The sequence below is a fragment of the Hoplias malabaricus genome, chromosome X2 (assembly GCF_029633855.1).
Source record: "Hoplias malabaricus isolate fHopMal1 chromosome X2, fHopMal1.hap1, whole genome shotgun sequence".
In the NCBI taxonomy this organism is placed as follows: Eukaryota; Metazoa; Chordata; class Actinopteri; order Characiformes; family Erythrinidae; genus Hoplias; species Hoplias malabaricus.
Window position 1 is genome coordinate 25,818,617 of NC_089819.1, and position 14,990 is coordinate 25,833,606.

At 47.5% G+C, this 14,990-nt stretch overlaps 1 protein-coding gene across 2 annotated transcripts in view; it reads left to right on the top strand.

Moving 5' to 3' along the window:
• LOC136677516 (E3 ubiquitin-protein ligase znrf3-like) overlaps nucleotides 1–14,990 on the top strand; it is a 99,602-nt gene that overhangs the window by 77,380 nt on the left and 7,232 nt on the right. The window contains exons 2-6 of one of the 2 annotated variants that reach the window (XM_066655084.1): nucleotides 822–944; nucleotides 12,481–12,555; nucleotides 12,932–13,063; nucleotides 13,337–13,444; nucleotides 13,864–14,031. In XM_066655084.1, coding sequence (XP_066511181.1) covers nucleotides 822–944; nucleotides 12,481–12,555; nucleotides 12,932–13,063; nucleotides 13,337–13,444; nucleotides 13,864–14,031 — 606 coding nt within the window. The remainder of the gene's footprint in view (nucleotides 1–821; nucleotides 945–12,480; nucleotides 12,556–12,931; nucleotides 13,064–13,336; nucleotides 13,445–13,863; nucleotides 14,032–14,990) is intronic. The other variant, XM_066655085.1, reaches the window with a different exon arrangement.

Consider the following 14,990-nt stretch of genomic DNA (forward strand, 5'->3'; position numbering starts at 1 on the left):
CTGCCTGTGGTCTTCCAGCCAGGAAGTCAAGCAGCTAGTTGCACAGTGATGTGTTCAGTCCCAGACTGTCCAGTTTCTGAATGAGTTGTTGGGGCATGATTGTGTTGAACACAACTGAAATCAATAAAAAGCATTCTGACATAGGTGTTTTTCTTGTCCAGATGAGTAAGGGCTGAATGGAGAGCAGTGGAGACAGCATCATCAGTCGAACGATTTGATCAGTATGCAAACTGGTATGGGTCCAAGGAGGGGGGGAGGGAAGACCTGATGTGTTGCATGACTAGCCGATTGAAGCACTTCATGAGGATGGAGGTAAGTGCAACCAGGCGGTAGTCGTTGAAACAGGAGAGTGATGACTTTTTGGAACAGGGATTATAGTGGTGGCTTTGAAGCATACAGGGACCACAGCCTGACTCACTGAGGTGTTGAAGATATCAGAATACACCTCTGCAAGTTCGCCAGCACAGTCCTTCAGCACACGGCCAGGTATGTTGTTAGGTCCAGGAGCTTTCCGAGCGTTAATCCTGCTGAATACACTCTTCACCTTGTCTGAGGATTTATGTGCTGGGGTGTGGTTTAGTGCCTCAAACCGAGCGAAGAACCCATTCAGGTCGTTCAGCAGAGAGGAGGTGCTGTCACAGGTCTGTGGCAGGGGTTTGTAATCCGTAATGGACTGAATTCCTTGCCACAGGCTCTGAGTGTTTCTGCTGTCGCTAAAGCGTTGGGCTAGCCTTTCCAAGGTGTGTGTGGGGGGGTTGTGTTGTGCTGTTTCCCTGTAAAGTGTGAGATGTTAAGAGGTATGTCTGCGTGTCTGTCTGCAGATGCATCCTCTGGGTCTGTGTAATAATAACGATGATGAGGACCTGTACGAGTACGGCTGGGTCGGTGTGGTGAAGCTGGAGCAGCCGGAGCTGGACCCCAGCTGTCTCACTGTTCTGGGGAAGGTAAGACCCCCGTTGAGTCATGCTCAAGGGCCAATGCTTTACTGATTTAGCTTTTACTGTAGCTCTGAAGCTAACGTGGCTAAGGGTTGATGCAGCCTGGTGCTAGCCTTCAGAGCGCTAACACCAGTGCTGGTTAGTAACAGAGGGTCCGAGTGACAACCCACTGCACTTTAAAATATTCAACATTTCACTCCAATCAACTTCGCTTTCAGATCATTACAACAGTCACGTTATTGATCCCCTAAAGAAACTGATTCTCTGAATTTATTCTCCAAGTAAACACACACACACACTATTACTCACACACACTAAGGGAAACGAACACACACACTAAACCGTAGCATGGGGCTGCACCCCCTTCAGCAGCAGGGGCAGTTTGGGGTTAGTGACTCCTGCCTGTTCTGGAAATTGAACCAGCGTCCCTCTGGCCTCAAGCTCACTTTCAAACCTCCACCGCTTCTAACTGCAACACCACCATTCCAGAAGTGAATCAGTCAAAATGGTTCATCACCTGAATCAGTATCAATAGCTGCACTGTCTCTGAATTCATATCTGTATTAATAATAATATCAGTATTTATATATCAATATAAATATTTATATACAGGGTGGGCCATTTATATGGATACACCTTAATAAAATGGGAATGGTTGGTGATATTAAATTCCTGTTTGTGGCACATTAGTATATGGGAGGGGGGAAACTTCAAGATGGGTGATGACCATGGCAGCCATTTTGAAGTCGACCATTTTGGATCCAACTTTTGTTTTTTCAATGGGAAAAGGGTCATGTGACACATCAAACGTATTGGGAATTTCACAAGAAAAACAATGGTGTGCACATCTTGATGGTATGGTGGGTGAGGTGTTTGTGTGTGTGTGTGTTACTGGGTGAGGTGTGTGTGTATGAGTGTTACTGGGTTAGGTGTGTGTATGAGTGTTACTGGGTGAGGTGTGTGCGAGTGTTACTGGGTGAGGTGTGTGCGAGTGTTACTGGGTGAGGTGTGTGCGAGTGTTACAGGTTTAGGTGTGTGTATGAGTTTTACTGGGTTAGGTGTGTGTTTGAGTGTTACTGGGTTAGGTGTGTGTATGAGTGTTACTGGGTTAGGTGTGTGTATGAGTGTTACTGGGTGAGGTGTGTGCGAGTGTTACTGGGTGAGGTGTGTGTGCGAGTGTTACTGGGTGAGGTGTGTGCGAGTGTTACTGGGTGAGGTGTGTGTATGAGTGTTACTGGGTGAGGTGTGTGCGAGTGTTACTGGGTGAGGTGTGTGTGTGTGAGTGTTACTGGGTGAGGTGTGTTTGTGTGAGTGTTACTGGGTGAGGTGTGTTTGTGCGAGTGTTACTGGGTGAGGTGTTTGTGCGAGTGTTACTGAGTGAGGTGTGTGTATGAGCGTTACTAGGTGAGGTGTGTGTGTGAGCGTTACTGGGTGAGGTGTGTGTATGAGTGTTACTGGGTGAGGTGTTTGTGCGAGTGTTACTGAGTGAGGTGTGTGTATGAGCGTTACTAGGTGAGGTGTGTGTGTGAGCGTTACTGGGTGAGGTGTGTGTATGAGTGTTACTGGGTGAGGTGTGTGCGAGTGTTACAGGGTTAGGTGTGTGTATGAGTGTTACTGGGTAAGGTGTGTGCGAGTGTTACTGGGTGAGGTGTGTGCGAGTGTTACTGGGTGAGGTGTGAGTGTTACTGGGTGAGGTGTTTGTGCGAGTGTTACTGGGTGAGGTGTTTGTGCGAGTGTTACTGGGTGAGGTGTGTGTGGGTGTTACTGGGTGAGGTGTGTGCGAGTGTTACTGGGTGAGGTGTGTGCGTGAGTGTTACTGGGTGAGGTGTGTGTGTGAGTGTTACTGGGTGAGGTGTGTGTATGGGTGTTACTGAGTGAGGTGTGTGTATGAGTTTTACTGGGTGAGGTTTGTGTATGAATGTTACTGGGTGAGGTGTGTGTATGAGTGTTACTGGGTGAGGTGTATGTTACTTGGTGAGTAGTGTGTGTGTGTGAGTGTTACTGGGTGATGTGTGTGTTACTGTGTGAGGTGTGTGTATGTGTGTTACTTGGTGAGGTGTGTGTGTATGAGTGTTACTGAGTGAGGTGTGTGTGAGTGTTACTGGGTGAGGTGCGTGGGTGTGTTACTGTGTGAGTGTGTGTGTGTGTGTGTGTGTGTCTGGGAGAGGAGTGTGTGTGTTACTGGGTGAGGTGTGTGTGTGTGTGTGTGTTACTGGGTGAGGTGTGTGTGTGTGTCTGGGTGAGGAGTGTGTGTGTCTGGGTGAGGAGTGTATGTGTCTGGGTGAGGAGTGTATGTGTCTGGGTGAGGAGTGTGTGTGAGTGTTACTGGGTGAGGTGTGTGTGAGTGTTACTGGGTGAGGTGCGTGGGTGTGTTACTGTGTGAGGTGTGTGTGTCTGGATAAGGAGTGTGTGTGTGTGTGTCTGGGAGAGGAGTGTGTGTGTGTCTGGGAGAGGAGTGTGTGTGTGTGTTACTGGGTGAGGTGTGTGTGTCTGGGTGAGGTGTGTGTATGGGTGTTACTGAGTGAGGTGTGTGTATGAGCGTTACTAGGTGAGGTGTGTGTGTGAGCGTTACTGGGTGAGGTGTGTGCGAGTGTTACAGGGTTAGGGATGTGTAGGAGTGTTACTGGGTGAGGTGTGTGTGTGAGTGTTACTGGGTGAGGTGTGTGTGTGAGTGTTACTGGGTGAGGTGTGTGTGTGAGTGTTACTGGGTGAGGTGTGTGTGTGAGAGTGTTACTGGGTGAGGTGTGTGTATGGGTGTTACTGAGTGAGGTGTGAGTGTTACTGGGTGAGGTGTTTGTGTGAGTGTTACTGGGTGAGGTGTGTGCGGGTGTTACTGGGTGAGGTGTGTGCGAGTGTTACTGGGTGAGGTGTGTGTGAGTGTTACTGGGTGAGGTGTGTGTGTGAGTGTTACTGGGTGAGGTGTGAGTGTTACTGGGTGAGGTGTGTGTGTGAGAGTGTTACTGGGTGAGGTGTGTGTGTGAGAGTGTTACTGGGTGAGGTGTGAGTGTTACTGGGTGAGGTGTGTGTGTGAGAGTGTTACTGGGTGAGGTGTGTGTATGGGTGTTACTGAGTGAGGTGTGAGTGTTACTGGGTGAGGTGTGAGTGTTACTGGGTGAGGTGTGTGTGTGAGAGTGTTACTGGGTGAGGTGTGTGTATGGGTGTTACTGAGTGAGGTGTGAGTGTTACTGGGTGAGGTGTGAGTGTTACTGGGTGAGGTGTGTGTGTGAGAGTGTTACTGGGTGAGGTGTGTGTATGGGTGTTACTGAGTGAGGTGTGAGTGTTACTGGGTGAGGTGTGAGTGTTACTGGGTGAGGTGTGTGCGAGTGTTACTGGGTAAGGTGTGTGCGAGTGTTACTGGGTGAGGTGTGTGCGAGTGTTACTGGGTGGGGTGCATGGGTGTGTTACTGTGTGAGGTGTGTGTGTGTCTGGGAGAGGAGTGTGTGTGTGTGTGTTACTGGGTGAGGTGTGTGTGTGTGTTACTGGGTGAGGTGTGTGTGTGTGTGTCTGGGTGAGGAGTGTGTGTGAGTGTTACTGGGTGAGGTGTGTGTGTGAGTGTTACTGGGTGAGGTGCGTGGGTGTGTTACTGTGTGAGGTGTGTGTGTGTGTGTCTGGATAAGGAGTGTGTGTGTGTGTGTGTCTGGGAGAGGAGTGTGTGTGTGTGTTACTGGGTGGTGTGTGTGTGTGTGTGTGTCTGGGTGAGGAGTGTATGTGTCTGGGTGAGGAGTGTGTGTGTGTTACTGGATGAGGAGTGTGTGAGTGTTACTGGATGAGGAGTGTGTGCGAGTGTTACTGGGTGAGGTGTTTGTGCGAGTGTTACTGGGTGAGGTGTGTGCGCGTGTGTTACTGGGTGAGGTGTGTGTGCGAGTGTTACTGGGTGAGGTGTGTGTGCGAGTGTTACTGGGTGAGGTGTGTGCGAGTGTTACTGGGTGAGGTGTGTGGGGGTGTTACTGGGTGAGGTGTGTGCGAGTGTTACTGGGTGAGGTGTGTGCGAGTGTTACTGGGTGAGGTGTGTGTGTGTGAGTGTTACTGGGTGAGGTGTGTGTGTGAGTGTTACTGGGTGAGGTGTGTGTATGGGTGTTACTGAGTGAGGTGTGTGTATGAGTGTTACTGGGTGAGGTTTGTGTATGAATGTTACTGGGTGAGGTGTGTGTATGAGTGTTACTGGGTGAGGTGTATGTTACTTGGTGAGGTGTGTGTGTGTGAGAGTGTTACTGGGTGAGGTGTGTGTTACTATGTGAGGTGTGTGTGTGTGTATGTGTGTTACTTGGTGAGGTGTGTGTGTATGAGTGTTACTGGGTGAGGTGTGTGTAAGTGTTACTGGGTGAGGTGCGTGGGTGTGTTACTGTGTGAGGTGTGTGTGAGTGTGTGTGTGTGTGTGTGTGTGTGTGTCTGGGTGAGGAGTGTATGTGTGTGTTACTGGGTGAGGTGCGTGGGTGTGTTACTGTGTGAGGTGTGTGTGAGTGTGTGTGTGTGTCTGGGAGAGGAGTGTGTGTGTTACTGGGTGAGGTGTGTGTGTGTGTGTCTGGGTGAGGAGTGTATGTGTCTGGGTGAGGAGTGTGTGTGAGTGTTACTGGGTGAGGTGCGTGTGTGTTACTGTGTGAGGTGTGTGTGTGTTTGGATAAGGAGTGTGTGTGTGTGTCTGGGAGAGGAGTGTGTGTGTGTGTTACTGGGTGAGGTGTGTGTGTGTGTGTCTGGGTGAGGTTTGTGTATGAATGTTACTGGGTGAGGTGTGTGTATGAGTGTTACTGGGTGAGGTGTATGTTACTTGGTGAGGTGTGTGTGTGTGAGAGTGTTACTGGGTGAGGTGTGTGTTACTATGTGAGGTGTGTGTGTGTGTATGTGTGTTACTTGGTGAGGTGTGTGTGTATGAGTGTTACTGGGTGAGGTGTGTGTAAGTGTTACTGGGTGAGGTGCGTGGGTGTGTTACTGTGTGAGGTGTGTGTGAGTGTGTGTGTGTGTGTGTGTGTGTGTCTGGGTGAGGAGTGTATGTGTGTGTTACTGGGTGAGGTGCGTGGGTGTGTTACTGTGTGAGGTGTGTGTGAGTGTGTGTGTGTGTCTGGGAGAGGAGTGTGTGTGTTACTGGGTGAGGTGTGTGTGTGTGTGTCTGGGTGAGGAGTGTATGTGTCTGGGTGAGGAGTGTGTGTGAGTGTTACTGGGTGAGGTGCGTGTGTGTTACTGTGTGAGGTGTGTGTGTGTTTGGATAAGGAGTGTGTGTGTGTGTCTGGGAGAGGAGTGTGTGTGTGTGTTACTGGGTGAGGTGTGTGTGTGTGTGTCTGGGTGAGGTGTGTGTATGGGTGTTACTGAGTGAGGTGTGTGTATGAGCGTTACTAGGTGAGGTGTGTGTGTGTGTGAGCGTTACTGGGTGAGGTGTGTGTATGAGTGTTACTGGGTGAGGTGTGTGTGTGAGTGTTACTGGGTGAGGTGTGAGTGTTACTGGGTGAGGTGTGTGTGTGAATGTTACTGGGTGAGGTGTGTGTGTGAGAGTGTTACTGGGTGAGGTGTGTGTGTGAGAGTGTTACTGGGTGAGGTGTGAGTGTTACTGGGTGAGGTGTGTGCGGGTGTTACTGGGTGAGGTGTGTTCGAGTGTTACTGGGTGAGGTGTGTGTGTGTGAGTGTTACTGGGTGAGGTGTGTTTGTGGGAGTGTTACTGGGTGAGGTGTGTGTATGAGTGTTACTGGGTGAGGTGTATGTTACTTGGTGAGTTGTGTGTGTGAGTGTTACTGGGTGAAGTGTGTGTTACTGTGTGAGGTGTGTGTGTATGTGTGTTACTGGGTGAGGTGTGTGTGAGTGTTACTGGGTGAGGTGCGTGGGTGTGTTACTGTGTGAGGTGTGTGTGTGTGTGTCTGGATAAGGAGTGTGTGAGGTGTGTGTGTATGAGTGTTACTGGGTGAGGTGTGTGTGAGTGTTACTGGGTGAGGTGTGTGTGAGTGTTACTGGGTGAGGTGTGTGGGTGTGTTACTGTGTGAGGTGTGTGTGTGTGTGTCTGGGAGAGGAGTGTGTGTGTGTGTTACTGGGTGAGGTGTGTGTGAGTGTTACTGGGTGAGGTGCGTGGGTGTGTTACTGTGTGAGGTGTGTGTGTGTGTGTGTCTGGGAGAGGAGTGTGTGTGTGTGTGTGTGTGTCTGGGTGAGGAGTGTATGTGTCTGGGTGAGAACATGGTTAAAAAGCCCAAGAATATTAATTTCTCTACACTACACTCCCTTAATAGTGCACCTTAGAGATTCGTAGTTAACCCCACTACACTATGTACTACATAGGGTTAAAGAAGATATTTGAACCTCAACCCCTAGTGGTTTAGAGGTGTAAGTGCAGAGTTGCAGTATAAACTTTCACAATGGTGTAGGACTCTTGTGTATATCATAGTTTTTCACTCATTGTGTTTTCCCTGCACCTGGTGCAATTACCTTTTACAGCACTGTGCTGAAATTGTAGAGGGGTAGGAAAGGGGTGGTTTTCTACCCTTCTCTACCCTTACTTTACTGAAGTATGTCCATTTTTGTGCGACAATTCTTCAGTAAAGTACAGATACATGAAAAAAGTCCTTAGAGTAACGCATTATATTTTCATTGTTACTAGCCACCACTGCATTTACCCCATCTGTGGCAGTGAACACACACACACACACTCCCACACCCACACAAGTGCACAAGGGGCTGTGAACACACACCCAGAGCAGGGGGAGACATTCCCGGCGCCAGGGAGCAGTTGTGGGTTTGGTGCCTTGCTCAAGGGCCCCTCAGCCATGGATTGAGGAGGAGGACAGACAGTGCACTGAGACGCAGCTGTGTGTTTTTATTTAAGGTGGAACGTAGAGATGTCTGTAGCCACACTATTTAAGGGGGATCTGTTGCATGTGTTTTGAGGCGTACTGTTTAAGGTGGAATGTGAAGTTGCTAGGGCGGTTTGGAGTAGAGCGGTTATGAAGTGTGAGAGCATTTTAAAGCTGGGGCCCGAGCTCTGGGGGTCTGCTTTCATCTGTGTTTGTGCTGATATTATCTCAGTGGGTTTTTCTTTGCTCTGTGTCAAAGGTTTTCTCTCAGCAGGCAGGGCTCCACACACACACACACACACACACACACACTTCACCCCAAAGTATGAAATCATGGTTGTAGCCCCTTCCATCCACCCACCCCCCACTGCGCTGGTTGTCATGGACACTGGGAAGCTCCTTCTGTGATGTTTGAACGCCCTGGAGGAACCTCTCTTCAATAAGAGAGAGAGAGCATTATTATACTCCACAACACTTGATCACCCAGTTACTGAGCGAGGGCGTAAATAAGAGACCCAATGGGGCCTTAGAGAAAGAGAGAGTGGGGAGAGGGAAAGAGAGAAAAGGAAGAGAAGGCAAGGGGGGGGAGGCTTAAGACAAAAAATGAGAAAATGAACAGGAATCAGGAAAGAAGCAAAAATGAATGGAAACATAAAAAGAAAAAGAATAAGACAAGAGTAGAGACATTAGGGGGTAGAGAGGTATGGGAGGAGGGAGAGAAAAAAGGGAATGAGTATTTAGTTCAAAGGGTTTATAAGAATAAAAGGAAGGAAATCTCTCTGGGTGATTATTAAAGGGAAGAAAATCAAAGGCTTTCTCCTCTGCACTCGTTTAATGCTCCTCCAGTCAGAGAGAGGGAAAGAGAGGGACTGGGAGAACAGAGAGAGAGAGAGAGACATTTGTTTGTCAGCGCTGCTCCAGCAGGTGCAGGTTCTCCGAGTGGTGTAGAGAGACGAGGTGCTGCAGAACGCTACAGAACTGTGGCCAATTTGTTTTTAATGATGTTAAATAGTGTTGGGCTTAAAGGCGTAGCTCACGATTTTAATCTAAAAACCCTGTGTATAAAGCTCTGAGTGTGTGTCCTCTCCATGTGCTGCTCTGCAGTGGGTTTGCTCTGGAAACCGCTCTAATGTGTTTACGAAGCCCCAGTGTCTGGGTCCGGTGCTAGGCTTTCTCTCTCTCTGCTCACGGCAGAGAAACGCCATCTGGAGGTTTTTAGACAACGGAGAGACTCCAAACGCTGAAAAGCACCAACCGAGATGAGGATGTTGCTCTATTCCTGCTCCATAGGGGGGTCACACTGACTTATTTTGGCTGTTTCTGATCACTTAAGGTGGAAGTGTCTCCAAACTCAGGAGACCGCTAACTGCATTAGCGACAATACTACAAAACTAAACAACTTGAGTTACAAACACTTACAGACGAAAAGTTACGCTTCAGACACCAACAAGATTCAGTCGCTTCTTACTCACACACACTGCTCCACCTTAAAAGATAGTCGCTTCTTACTTACACACACTGCTCCACATTAAAAGATACAGTCGCTTCTTACTCACACACACCGCTCCACCTTAAAAGATACAGTCGCTTCTCTCACACACACCGCTCCACATTAAAAGATACAGTCGCTTCTTACTCACACACACCACTCCACATTAAAAGATACAGTCGCTTCTTACTCACACACACCGCTCCACCTTAAAAGATACAGTCGCTTCTTACTCACACACACCGCTCCACATTAAAAGATAGTCGCTTCTTACTCACACACACCGCTCCACATTAAAAGATACAGTCGCTTCTTACTCACACACACCGCTCCACATTAAAAGATAGTCGCTTCTTACTCACACACACCGCTCCACCTTAAAAGATACAGTCGCTTCTTACTCACACACACCGCTCCACCTTAAAAGATAGTCGCTTCTTACTCACACACACTGCTCCACATTAAAAGATACAGTCGCTTCTTACTCACACACACCGCTCCACCTTAAAAGATACAGTCGCTTCTTACTCACACACACCGCTCCACCTTAAAAGATAGTCGCTTCTTCCTCACACACACTGCTCCACATTTAAAGATACAGTCGCTTCTTACTCACACACACCGCTCCACCTTAAAAGATACAGTCGCTTCTTACTCACACACACCGCTCCACCTTAAAAGATACAGTCGCTTCTTACTCACACACACTGCTCCACATTAAAAGATAGTCGCTTCTTACTCACACACACCGCTCCTCCTTAAAAGATACAGTCTCTTCTTACTCACACACACCGCTCCTCCTTAAAAGATACAGTCGCTTCTTACTCACACACACTGCTCCACCTTAAAAGATACAGTCTCTTCTTACTCACACACACCGCTCCTCCTTAAAAGATACAGTCTCTTCTTACTCACACACACCGCTCCTCCTTAAAAGATACAGTCACTTCTTACTCACACACCGCTCCACCTTAAAAGATACAGTCGCTTCTTACTCACCCACACCGCTCCACCTTAAAAGATACAGTCTCTTCTTACTCACACACACCGCTCCTCCTTAAAAGATACAGTCTCTTCTTACTCACACACACCGCTCCTCCTTAAAAGATACAGTCGCTTCTTACTCACACACACCGCTCCACCTTAAAAGATACAGTCGCTTCTTACTCACACGCACCGCTCCACATTAAAAGATGGTCGCTTCTTACTCACACGCACCGCTCCACGTTAAAAGATACAGTCACTTCTTACTCACACGCACCGCTCCACGTTAAAAGATACAGTCACTTCTTACTCACACGCACCGCTCCACGTTAAAAGATACAGTCACTTCTTACTCACACACACCGCTCCACCTTAAAAGATACAGTCGCTTCTTACTCACACACACCGCTCCACATTAAAAGATACAGTCGCTTCTTACTCACACACACCGCTCCACATTAAAAGATACAGTCGCTTCTTACTCACACACACCGCTCCACATTAAAAGATAGTCGCTTCTTACTCACACACACCGCTCCACCTTAAAAGATACAGTCGCTTCTTACTCACACACACCGCTCCACCTTAAAAGATAGTCGCTTCTTACTCACACACACTGCTCCACATTAAAAGATACAGTCGCTTCTTACTCACACACACCGCTCCACCTTAAAAGATACAGTCGCTTCTTACTCACACACACCGCTCCACCTTAAAAGATAGTCGCTTCTTCCTCACACACACTGCTCCACATTTAAAGATACAGTCGCTTCTTACTCACACACACCGCTCCACCTTAAAAGATACAGTCGCTTCTTACTCACACACACCGCTCCACCTTAAAAGATACAGTCGCTTCTTACTCACACACACTGCTCCACATTAAAAGATAGTCGCTTCTTACTCACACACACCGCTCCTCCTTAAAAGATACAGTCGCTTCTTACTCACACACACCGCTCCACCTTAAAAGATACAGTCGCTTCTTACTCACACACACCGCTCCACCTTAAAAGATACAGTCTCTTCTTACTCACACACACCGCTCCTCCTTAAAAGATACAGTCTCTTCTTACTCACACACACCGCTCCTCCTTAAAAGATACAGTCACTTCTTACTCACACACCGCTCCACCTTAAAAGATACAGTCGCTTCTTACTCACACACACCGCTCCTCCTTAAAAGATACAGTCTCTTCTTACTCACACACACCGCTCCTCCTTAAAAGATACAGTCTCTTCTTACTCACACACACCGCTCCTCCTTAAAAGATACAGTCTCTTCTTACTCACACACACCGCTCCTCCTTAAAAGATACAGTCTCTTCTTACTCACACACACCGCTCCTCCTTAAAAGATACAGTCTCTTCTTACTCACACACACCGCTCCTCCTTAAAAGATACAGTCGCTTCTTACTCACACACACCGCTCCACCTTAAAAGATACAGTCGCTTCTTACTCACACGCACCGCTCCACATTAAAAGATACAGTCTCTTCTTACTCACACACACCGCTCCTCCTTAAAAGATACAGTCGCTTCTTACTCACACACACCGCTCCACCTTAAAAGATACAGTCGCTTCTTACTCACACACCGCTCCACCTTAAAAGATACAGTCACTTCTTACTCACACCGCTCCACCTTAAAAGATACAGTCTCTTCTTACTCACACACACCGCTCCTCCTTAAAAGATACAGTCTCTTCTTACTCACACACACCGCTCCACCTTAAAAGATACAGTCTCTTCTTACTCACACACACCGCTCCACCTTAAAAGATACAGTCACTTCTTACTCACACGCACCGCTCCACGTTAAAAGATACAGTCACTTCTTACTCACACACACCGCTCCTCCTTAAAAGATAGGGAACTGGTGCATTTTAGCGTCTCCTTTAAGACGTCGTCGGGTTCAGATTCTTTGCCGGGTTTTAGTTTTTTATTTGATCTTTAAACCTCTGTTCAGTAAAACTGTGAAGTGTAAAACTTTTTTTTTATGTATTCTTCAAGTTTTGTGTTTGTTTTGTTCAGAATTTGGATGTAATTCTACTTTTTTTGAAAAGTGTTTAGAAATGGATTGTTTTTGTCTTTTTTCAGCTTTGTTCTGATGGACTCCACGCAGGTTGCTTTGTGGCGTGCTGAGCTTTTTTGGTTCTGAGCGTATGTTTTTACTGCTCTAGTGTTTCACAGTAAAGAGTCCCTCTCTCTCCTCCCCCCTCTCTCTCCTCCCTCTCTCTCACTTTCTCTCCCCCTTCCCCTCTCTCTCTCCCTTCCCCTCTTCTCCCTCTCTCGCTCTCAGGCTAAGAGAGCTGTACAGAGAGGAGCTACAGCGGTGATCTTTGATGTGTCTGAAAATCCAGATGCCATTGATGAAGTGAGTAAACTCTCTCTCTATCTCAGTTCAGCTTGGCTTTATTTATAAAATAAATATCATCAATATTAACCTAAAATCTTAATATAAAATACAACTAATAGATAAAATCAATAACAGTAATAGTAATGATAATAGGGCAATTAATCAATCAATTAGAGAAGAAAAAAGATAAAATATTGAATAAACAGAATAAGGTACAATAGTCAATAAGTGTTTACATTCTTATTTATAGTGTTTGAGGTGGGGCATCAGTAGTGTCTCTCTTTCTCTCCTCTCTCTCTCTCTCTCTGTCTGTCTCTCTCTCCTCTCTGTCTTTCTCTCTCTCTCTCTCTCGCTCCCTCTGTCCCTCTGTGTGTCTCTCTCTCTCTCTCTGTAGTTGAATCAGGTTGTTGAAGACCCCTTGAAGAGGCCGGTGGTCTACGTAAAAGGAGCTGACGCTGTGAAATTGATGAATATTGTAAATAAGCAGAAAGTGGCCCGAGCCAGAATTCAGCACCGTCCTCCACGGGTGAGTTTCTCTTTCCAGGATCTCAGTGGTTCTCCTGTGACGTATGACGTTCCGCGGTTCTCCTGTGTGAATGACGTTTCGCGGTTCTCCTGTGTGTATGAATTCTGTGGTTCTCCTGTGTGTATGAATTCTGTGGTTCTCCTGTGTGAATGACGTTCTGCGGTTCTCCTGTGTGTATGACGTTCTGCGGTTCTCCTGTGTGTATGGCGTTCTGTGGTTCTCCTTTGTGAATGGTATTCCATGGTTCTCCTGTGTTTGATCTTGTTCCTCCAGCCAACGGAGTATTTCGACATGGGGATTTTCCTGGCGTTCTTCGTGGTGGTGTCCCTAGTTTGCCTGGTTTTGCTGATCAAGATCAAACTGAAGCAGAGACGCAGTCAGGTACCGTTTACCATAACAAAGTGGGTTCCTTAGTGTTCCTTAGCATTCCTCAGAGCACATAGTGGGTATTTTAGCATTCCTCAGAGAACATCGTGGGTTCCTTAGCGTTCCTCAGAGAACAGACTGGATATTTTAGCATTCCTCAGAGTACGGAGTGGGTTCCTTAACGTGCATCAAACAACACAGTGGGTTCCTTAGCGTTCTTCAGAGAACAGAGAGGATATTTTAGCATTCCTCAGAGAACAGATTGGGTTACTTAGCATTCATCACATAACAAAGTGGATATTTTAGCATTCCTCAGAGAACAGTGTGGGTTCCTTATAACTCCTTACAGATCAGAGTGGGTTCTTTAGCATTCCTCAGAGAACAGAGTGGGTCCTTGAGGTGGTTAAAAGTCTCACGTTTTCCTCTGTGTCCAGAGCTCCATGAATAGAATGGCCGCCCAGGCGCTGGAGAAAATGGAGACGAGAAAGTTTAAGGCAAAAATGAAGGGTCAGCGCGAGAGCAGCTGCACAGCCTCAGATTCTCTGAGCAGCAGCTCCACATCCGACTGTGCCATCTGCCTTGAAAAATACACAGACGGAGAGGTGAGTAAACAACACACAACTGACCCCAAAACCGATCTGGTAGTTTTGTACAGCCCACGTTTGTACTGTTCTGAGGAGAGCTGTGACCTGTACTGACTGCTGTGACCCATACCGTACTGACCATTGTGACCTTGTATTGTTCCTAACAGAACAGAGTGGGTTTTTTAGTGTTCCTCCGAGAACAGAATGTGTTACTTAGTGTTCTTAAGGTTTGACCTTGTATTGACCACTGTGAGCCATACTGTGCTGACCACTGTGACCCTTTACTGACTGCTCTGACCCATACTGTAGTGAGTTCTGTGACACTGACTGTGACCCTGTAGTGACTTTGGTGATCCTCTAATGAAGAAATGTGACCCTTACTGTACTGACTGCTTTGACCCTGTACCCTACTGACCACTGTGACGGTACTCTACTGACAACTGTGACACTGTATTCTACTAACCACTGTGACACATACTGTACTGTCCGCTTTGTCGCTGTACCCTACTGACCACTGTGACCCTGTACTGTACTGACCACAGTGACCCATACAGTACTAACCACTTTGACCTTGTACTGTAGTGATCACTGTGACCCTTACTGTGCTGACCACTGTGACACGTACTGACCGTACAGACTGCTGTACTGAGCGCTATGACGCGTATGGTACTGACCACTGTTACCTGTACTGACCACTGTGCCCCTTTACCCTACTGACCACTGTGACCAATACTGTACTGACCACAGTGATGGTACTCTACTGACCACTTTGACCCTGTAATCTACTGACCACTGTGACACATACTGTACTGTCCGCTTTGTCGCTGTACCCTACTGACCACTGTGACCCTGTACTGTACTGACCACAGTGACCCATACAGTACTAACCACTTTGACCTTGTACTGTAGTGATCACTGTGACCCTTACTGTGCTGACCACTGTGACACGTACTGACCGTACAGACTGCTGTACTGAG